The following is a 9808-nucleotide window of genomic DNA, read 5'->3' on the forward strand; positions in this document are numbered from 1 at the left end:
TTTATTATTATAATTATGTTCTCTTTCCTTTAACACTCATTGTAACTGATAATAATACTAATACTAATACTAATACTAATAATACTAATACTAATAATAATAATAATAATAATAATAATAATAATAATAATAATTGTCTGTAAAATGTAAAGCTAAAGCTAGGATATGATTTAGCATGACTAAGCAACTCAAACTACAACTTGTTGTTTTTACACTTTGGTTTTTGCATGGACTAAACAAACAAGATACAACATTATAACATTATTTCAGAGCTTGAAAGGTGCTGATAGGAATTTTTGCTTCCAGTTATGCTAACATAAGCTAATAGCCTGCTAGCTCCAGCTCCAGAGACAGGAAGCGATTAAGTTGTTATGCTTACTAGCGTAAAAACTGGAGGCAAGGAAACAACTAGCCTGGCTCTGTCCAAATAACAGGTTGTAAAAACAAAACTTCACTTTTCTTTTTACGTTGCAGCATATTCCAAAATTCAAACTGGGCTAATCCATCTTCAAACATAGTCTGTAAAGGTTGTAGGCCCTTTAGCCTGTTTGTACCACCAAGGCTAAAGTAGCTAGCATGCAATCAGGCTAACTTCCCTACAAACTCCAGGTAGTCACTGTTGGTGCAGCTAATTTTGTTGTGTCTTATGTTCTGAAGTAATTATGTCTGACAGCTGGTAATGCTAATCATGCAGGTAGTTTCCCCACCTGAATTTGACGTCAATTCAAAATGGCCACACTGTCTCTGAGTCTGAAGCTAAATGGTTCTTTACATCAGAGCCGTGGACAGTTACCCACCAGAAAAGCTTGACGTGTTCCTCAAGAAAATGCCCAAAGAATTATAATGCACTCTCAAGAATCAAGGTAATATTTGTTGAAATGGAGCCATCTGCGTTTGCTAACACCTGCCCCGGGCACAGAGGGGATATCAAACAGTCCATGAGAGGTGGCTGTGGAGGTCCTTTGATTGATGATACAGCTTATTGTCTGTCAGTCAGCACCTGACAAAGTGAGCTGTCCACAGCTCTGTGTACCTGCCTGTCCCACAGCGCTCCGCTCTGAAGGAAACAGTCACAGTGATTCAGTTTGGAAACAACAAACAGGGATGAGAGCAGGAAGTGAAATCAGCAGTTTGCAGCCTCCCTGGTCGGCTTATATAAATTGGAATTTATTTAGAGGTTCAAACTTCAGTCTTGAAACTGAATTTGACAAAACAATCTCACCTCAAGGTCCAAGTGGTGCAGAGCTTTAGGATTTAAGATTTATTGTAATGGTTTTCAGAGTATAACATAATCTCCTTTATGGAGATATTGTGGAGTTTTACGTGGTTTATCTTTATTGATTTTCTCTATGTAAGTCAGTTACATAGCGACATTCTCCAAAATACTATATGACATTTGAAATATCAACACGTCAACATGTAACAAGACAAACAATTAGTGATTTATGTATTTTATTACGTGTATGCGTTGATCATAGTGCCTCCAATCTGTGCAGTGTTTTATAAAAGCCTTTTTCTGAAACATTAAGTTAAAGCCACTAAAAACTGTGAACACTAAATGCTGTAAAAACAACAATCAGCTGGAGTTTAACAAAACAACTAATTTAGTCTCTTCATCAGAACTTGTTTGAACAGAATTGATCGACATGACTCGCAATTAATATTAATTTTAAACTAAATCCACTTACAGTCACTTTAATATACAGTCACTTTAATATACAGTCACTTTAATATACAGTCACTTACAGTCACTTTAATGTACAGTCACTTTAATGTACAGCCACTTTAATGTACAGCCACTTTAATGTACAGTCACTTTAATGTACAGTCACTTTAATGTACAGTCACTTTAATGTACAGCCACTTTAATGTACAGCCACTTTAATGTACAGTCACTTTAATGTACAGTCACTTTAATGTACAGTCACTTTAATGTACAGCCACTTTAATGTACAGTCACTTTAATGTACAGCCACTTTAATGTACAGTCACCTTAATGTACAGCCACTTTAATGTACAGTCACTTTAATGTACAGTCACTTTAATGTACAGTCACCTTAATGTACAGCCACTTTAATGTACAGTCACTTTAATGTACAGTCACTTTAATGTACAGTCACTTTAATGTACAGCCACTTTAATGTACAGTCACTTTAATGTACAGTCACCTTAATGTACAGCCACTTTAATGTACAGTCACTTTAATGTACAGTCACTTTAATGTACAGTCACTTTAATGTACAGTCACCTTAATGTACAGCCACTTTAATGTACAGTCACTTTAATGTACAGTCACTTTAATGTACAGTCACCTTAATGTACAGCCACTTTAATGTACAGCCACTTTAATGTACAGTCACTTTAATGTACAGTCACTTTAATGTACAGTCACTTTAATGTACAGCCACTTTAATGTACAGTCACTTTAATGTACAGTCACCTTAATGTACAGCCACTTTAATGTACAGTCACTTTAATGTACAGTCACTTTAATGTACAGTCACTTTAATGTACAGTCACCTTAATGTACAGCCACTTTAATGTACAGTCACTTTAATGTACAGTCACCTTAATGTACAGCCACTTTAATGTACAGTCACTTTAATGTACAGTCACTTTAATGTACAGTCACCTTAATGTACAGCCACTTTAATGTACAGTCACTTTAATGTACAGTCACTTTAATGTACAGCCACTTTAATGTACAGTCACTTTAATGTACAGCCACTTTAATGTACAGTCACTTTAATGTACAGTCACTTTAATGTACAGTCACTTACAGTCACTTTAATGTACAGTCACTTTAATGTACAGCCACTTTAATGTACAGTCACTTTGATGTACAGTCACTTTAATGTACAGTCACTTTAATGTACAGCCACTTTAATGTACAGTCACTTTAATGTACAGTCACTTTAATGTACAGTCACTTTAATGTACAGCCACTTTAATGTACAGTCACTTTAATACACTATCTATTGATCATGGTCACTTTTTATTTTAAGTTATTTTCCTCTTTGCAGAGAATATTCAGTAATTCTGTCAATTTAAACTAAACCTCCCAAACAACCTGTGAAAGATCTCTGACGACATACTGACACGTGTTGGAAACGAGAGTATAGTAGTAGAAATACTACAGTTAATTTGTGAAGGGGATGTGTTTAAGCTAAACAGGGTGTTAAGTTGCTCTTTAAATAAAAGATTTTATCATGTGTAAAACAATAACAACCAAACATTAAAGTAATTGCTGAGCTTTTTAATCTGCTGCTATGTGGAAGTAGTTAGCTGTTTGGATAGGGTTAAAGGAATTACCCCAACACTTTAAATCTCCATCTTTTGCCTTATTTTGTGAGAGAATATTCAAATAATACTGACTTTTAATATCTAAACAATGCTTGATCCATATCAACATTTAATCTAATTAATTTGTTATTAGCCGCTTGTTTATAAACGATTAAAGGGAAATTGTCTCCACGTCAGTCTGAGAGGCTGTGAGATGAAACGATGAGCATCTGCATCAGGACAACCTGAGAGATGGTGTTCACACTCTCATCCCTCATTAAAGCGCTCACTTTAATTAAGGTTTGCAGGGACGAGGACAGCGATGATGATATGTGAGCTGCGTCTCCGCGCCTCGCTCCGCTGATCCCTTCACTCCTCTCAGGCATCCAGCATCTGCTTATCTCCTGTTTGCCATAACGTTTGCCTCGGATTAACCAGGCGTGAAAACCTCAGAACGTACAGTGAACGATGTAGAAGGCACCTAATTAAAAATCCAAAATCATTTATTATCATTTAAAATGAATGACAATCCATCACACAGATTCATGACGCTTGCTTACGTTATGTAATTGAATAATCTCTTGACATTACCTTTACTTACTTACTTTCTTATGCTTTATACTTTGCTTAAGTAAAGCGACATTGGGTACCCTGTACAGTGCTATACAAATATATTTATATTATTATTATAATGCAAAGTAACCAGGTACATTTACTCATTTAAGTACAAATTTGAGTATTTCCATTTAATACTTTTATACTTCGACTCTGTTCAGAGGGGATTATGTACATTTACAACACATTTATTTAACAATCATATATATATATATATATATATATATAAGGATTTTACACATAAAATATATTATGATTTTATAATATATATATATAATACATTCCTATAGATTAAATATAAAATAATCTCCACCTCGACCAACTCCAAGAGCAAAACAATACTTACACATCAATGGAAACACGGCTGTAAAGGATAATAACATCTCGAAACAGCCTCCACTATATATAACAACATCGTCTTACTTTCAAACATTCAACCTTCGTCTCTTTTTTGAAGGTCACACAAAGCAACTGAGTGCATGAGGTCACGATCTCCTGTTTCGACTGGCGGCGAGTGACAGACGACACCGCTTGCATGGCAGATGAGGAAGTCTTGTCAGCTTTCCCTTGTGACGCTGCAGCCTCCCACGCAGCAGCCAGCAGCAGAACATAAAGCGCTTCTACCTGAGCCGCAGATCACCTGTGAGAGGGAGAAGAAACACACCTGTTGGTAAGAACGCAGCTACTTATTCCTCCGGACTGATGCTTTGTTTTTAGACATACTAACAGTGGTGGAGGAAAGACTTGGATCGTTAAGTAAAAGTTACCGCACTGTGAAAATACTTCACTACAAGTACAAGTCCTGCATTTAAACATATCATTAGAACAATATCATATATGTGGGCTCAGGGACTGTGTTGTGTTGTTGAAATGTTTGCTTGTAAAGGTGTTATTTATTTATGTTGTGCCATGTGATCCCAGAGGAACACTTTCTTATAAATGTACTTAGTTACATCCCACCACTACATACTACTAACCCTGCTATTTGAATCTGTTGCACTTTCTTTCAGTTTACGTCGGTTGTCTACAATCAGCGAACAGGATGGTAAGAGTTTCATTTCTTTGTTTCATTTTCTGTTAATTAAAAAAGAGTATGTAAAGTAAAAGCCCTGAGAACGGCCAAGACATAACCCTGTTTTGCACAAAAGAGTTGGAACTAGAAGGCCAGTCGGGCAGCGCACACCTCCGCCAAAGCCAGTTTGAATAAGTGTATGAAATATAGCGTGTATCCGCCCCGTGATTCGGGTCTGCTCCAAAATGTAATTAATTCTTTCTTGGTACATGCAGCACCCTTACACCAAGTTTCATGGTAATCAGGCCTGTCGTCTTTCCCTAGTCCTGCTGACAAACAGAAAACATAACCTCCTTGGTGGAGGTAATTAAAACTAGTGTTGCTTACGGCACCATAAATAACCTATCCTGTATGTTTGTGTAATGAATTTGGACTTGACAGGAAAAGTCAGTGCATTTTCAAGCTACACTGAGACCTGCAGTGCTGCATGATCAGTCTTGAACAATACACATCACAAATCCCTGTCGGCACCAGCCTCTGATTTGCATGAAACCCTCGACACTTTATATTTTCATAAATTTGAATTTCATTGAATCCTCATTTTTATCCACGTTCCCCGACGCTGTGAGGACTTGATGTGTCGGCTACGGATCCCGCTACTTCTGGAAGGAGCTTTCTGCAATATCGTTCTCATTAGTAAAACATCAGTACGACTCGTTCTGTAAACTCACGTTGGCAAAACAAGAGACGGAGCAGCTTCATTTAATATCTTTGATTTGATTTGATCCTCTCGAGCTTGTTGAGGGATCTCTCTCTGATGTGCATAAGTTGATTTAAGACGTAAAGTGATGGCAAGGACTTTGCACCACATTGTGTTACCATGTGCATGGAAACTGCAGCTACGTGTTTATTGTGTCCCAACCGGGTTACAATCTCAACAGAGCACCGTCGGGATACAATAATCACTGATTCCACTTGAGAAGTTAATAAAACAGACATTCTTCTGATTTAACCATCACCACAACATGTTGCCATCCTGTTCACTAGGCTTGAATAATGATAAGTGTGTTCAAGAAGGTGCTGTGACTGAGCAAATACAAGCGAGCTACAGAGATACTAGCAGCTCTGTGAGGCTGTACTTCGGCACAGCACAGTTTTGAGCTAGTTGCTAACATCAGTATGCTAACATGTTCGCAATGACAATGCTAACATGTCAACATTTTTACGTTTGGCTAAGAAAAGTCAAACCAAATGCGATGAAATGCAATGGAAACCGATAAAGCGAATGATTCATGACGTACACAAAGCTTCTGCTCCGCTGGGGACGTTGAATATCTATTTATCTTTCTACCAAATGTCGTGGCAAAGCATGCAGTCATTGTGGAGGTCTCTCATGAGTTCCATCATGAGCTGTTAGCACGGCTCTGAAGACAGTGTGGCAGCTGATGTCTCTGTAGAAGATGAGTCCTAAACGCTTAAATAAAAGACGGGAAATTGAGTGAACAAATGATGTTGAATCACATCCTGGTAATGAATGTGAGTTTTTAAATAGCTCATGGCTTCTTTTACAGTAAAAAAAGAAAAAGATGTATTGTCTCTACAGAGAGGCTGTGGTGTCACATTTAAATTCAGTTCCCTGACGCAGGATCAAAGCTGTCACAGTGACGTATGAAAGTGACACTTCAAGGTAAACATTGTCATGTTGCAAGAAGAACAGATCTGACTAATAACAAAAGAGATAATAAATCAGAATCGTTGAGTGAGAGGAGCGGGAGACAATATTCTTCCACGTCTGCCGACTGATGAGAGTTTGAAACAGAGCTGCAGCGGAGAAAGATTTGTATTGCTTTTTCTTCAAGTGACATTTTCCCTGAAGAACAATTTGCAAGTGAGACACGACACCATTTTCAAATGACTTCCATGACACAAAGCAGCAGCCAGACTGGATTCAGGTGACAGTACTTGGATAGAAGACGTTCAAACCCAGATGGGTTTGATGGCCTGTAGTGATATTTTTATGATGCAGCTACCAACATTAATTTGCAGTAATATTCAGTATCTTTAAATGCTTTATGCATATGGATTGTATTCCTATTAGGGCAGTAGAGCACTTGAAATATAGACTATAAGGGGGGCACAAAGCCTTTCAGTTAAAACGATATACATTTTATTTTAGCATCTGTTAAAGACATGTATTTCATTTATATAATATATGTTTAATTTGCACAAAATCTACTGAACAACTAAAGTTTGTTCAAAACATTTCATTACATTTGCAGGTTTGTTGTAGTTTCACAAAGGCTGTGTTTTTATAACCAGAGCAGAGAAACATGTATTTATCATTTATTCATGTTGCTCTCTTCCCGCAGGCGTACAGAGGCAGCGTGAGACCTTTCGTTAACTTCGACGCCAAACACGACGCTGAAGTTCTCCATAAAGCCATGAAGGGAATCGGTCAGTTTACTTCTCACTCTCTGCATGTTAGACCACGAGATATACCACTGCTGAGCACAGCTACATTGTGCACACAGTGGAAGGCTTTTTAAAGGGGGGAGTTGCATATGATATAGTCACGCCTTCAGCACATGGTTCCCACGGGTCCTTGAAATTCTTGAAAGGAAATGAAGGCCTTGAAAGTTTTTGAAAATATACATAAATAGACAATTCCTCATTAAAGTGCTTGGATTTATATATTTTGTGCAAGAATAGGTAGAATTTTTTTATTATCGTTAGTAAATAGGCTACATTTCACTGCATGTGTCTCCCGCAGTTGCATCATTGCGCCACCTGGTTAAACAGCGGCAAGCAAGCGTGAAAGCGAACGTTAAGTAAACCTTCAGCTATGCCTTGAAAATGTAAATTCCAGGACTCAAGACAGAGACTGGCTTGTTGGAGATCTGCGGACATCCATATGGCCTGATGCAGAGCCTGCAGCAAATCAATAAAAGTGCACGACATGACCTTGAGTCATGTCTCAAACTATGCCCTGTTGGGTCCTTGAATTTTAGGGAATTGGGTCAAATTAGATGTTTAGAAGCTGCCTCAGCAAGATAGTCGCTTCATTTCAGCTACAGTAGGTTTAGTTGCACTAATACAACATTGTATACGTACGAGTGTTTACCAAAAGGCTTATTTTCAACTGTTAACTGCCATTAAAGCAACAAACTAAACACACAACATATAAAAATAGAAGAGGAGAAAGCAAAACATGAACAGCTGAAGAGGATACAAAGCTTGGAGGAATGAGGCAGCATCATGCAAAGTAGGACATTTTAAATGCAGGCAATTAGTGCAAAGCAGTGTTAAGAATACAATCAACACAATCAGTTAAAACATTTGACAAACGCAGAAACAATGCAAATCAAACAGGAGCAGAAAGGGGAAGCATGCAGTCACTTGGTTTGATGGCAGGTTGCTTTCGAACCATCTGGAGCATAGGAAACCACTTTACTTTCCTCAGTGCGTCTAATTAAAGGAGAAACTGAGTTTTAAACTTAGACTTTATTGCAAAAAAAGACCCGTCACAGTGCTGACACATTTCCACAAAGTGCTCTGCACGACAGTAATGAGCACTTACTGTACCGCCAGATATACACACGGAAAAATATAAACTGTTATAATATGATGGCAGACGCAGTCAGAGGTCTGGTAAACAATCTGAAATGGTTATGATAGTTATAATCTTTGTATATAGGCTTAGTGATAAAGTGTTATCATAGAGTATAGCATACAGGGGATAATAATAATCGAAGAAAACATACATATTGAAAGTGAAGCGAACAATAAATGTGTCAAGAGAAGGTGTTGTCTTCTGTAAGAAATAGAAAAATGCATCAAACTTGAAAATGTAAAATCTTTAAACAGATGTTTTGATTTAGTTTTTCGGCTCTTATTTACTTCAATTCATCAGAAATTCAAAATAACATGTGGTGAGTTATTGATATACAAATGTTAATTTAAGGTATTCCTTTAAAGGGAGAGTGGATGGCTTACTCAGAGCACAAATCTAAATGTCATGAATCTGTTAACATAGTGGGCACTTGCGAGAGATGAATAATTTAAAGGATATATCAAATAATTTATGTCCCGATTTGAAGGCTGTTTGTCATCATTTTTTGATTACGTTTGAATAGTTTGACCTTTGACCCCGTTTCCTCTCTCAGTGGATGTTGTTTTAAATTGCAGATATGCAAAGTAGGAAACTGCAATGGAGGCGTCCCCCTGCAGTCATTAGTGTAAATCAATGGGCCCGATGACAATCACCAAATTAAAGGTGTGCTTCATGGTGTGACCATTAACACCGACGCGTCTCCTGCTAAATATAACCTGACAATCAACACCTTTCTGTTCACACTTAATGTGGAACTAAAGAAACGTAATGGTGAGGCGAACAATGATGACCCGCGTTTATAGTCAGAGCTGCCGTCAGAGCAGCAGAGCTTTGTGCTATAATTACCTTGGACGAATTTAACATTTTAATCTCTCAGTGTAAATAACTCAAGCTCCTCTTGAGCCTGTTTGTGTTTCAGAGCTGTTTTCTCTGAGGTGCAAGGTATCGATTGTTAAATCATGGCTTTGCCTTCATTTAGAAGTATATTACAAGCTGTCAGTTATTGACCCTGCTTCTGTGTGATGGGTACGAACAGGATAACGCTTTATTACTCTATGTTTATAAAAGAAAATAAGAAATCATCTTGGATAAAAAGCTGATTTAAGTCTTTATCTGATGTGTGATGAACTTCTGATGCAGGTACGGATGAAGATGTGGTCCTCATGCTTCTGGCTGCACGCAGCAACGACCAACGCCAGCAAATTAAGCCGGCGTACAAAACGGCCTACGGAAAGGTAGAGCGCTGATGACGACCGGCTGTCACTCTGAGCTGTCACCGTGTCATCCTC

General features: G+C 37.8%; 1 protein-coding gene across 2 annotated transcripts in view; it reads left to right on the forward strand.

The window, feature by feature from the left end:
- Window positions 1-319: 319 nt before the first annotated feature.
- Window positions 320-9808, forward strand: part of anxa5a (annexin A5a) — a 24602-nt gene continuing 15113 nt past the window's right edge. The window contains exons 1-5 of one of the 2 annotated variants that reach the window (XM_029441740.1): window positions 320-434; window positions 4355-4567; window positions 4908-4942; window positions 7279-7363; window positions 9660-9754. In XM_029441740.1, the coding sequence (XP_029297600.1) occupies window positions 4940-4942; window positions 7279-7363; window positions 9660-9754 (183 nt within the window). In that variant the 5' untranslated portion in view covers window positions 320-434; window positions 4355-4567; window positions 4908-4939. Of the gene's footprint in view, window positions 435-737; window positions 864-4354; window positions 4568-4907; window positions 4943-7278; window positions 7364-9659; window positions 9755-9808 lie in introns of those variants that run through there. The other variant, XM_029441739.1, reaches the window with a different exon arrangement.

Source organism: Cottoperca gobio, chromosome 10 (assembly GCF_900634415.1).
Source record: "Cottoperca gobio chromosome 10, fCotGob3.1, whole genome shotgun sequence".
Lineage (NCBI taxonomy): Eukaryota > Metazoa > Chordata > Actinopteri > Perciformes > Bovichtidae > Cottoperca > Cottoperca gobio.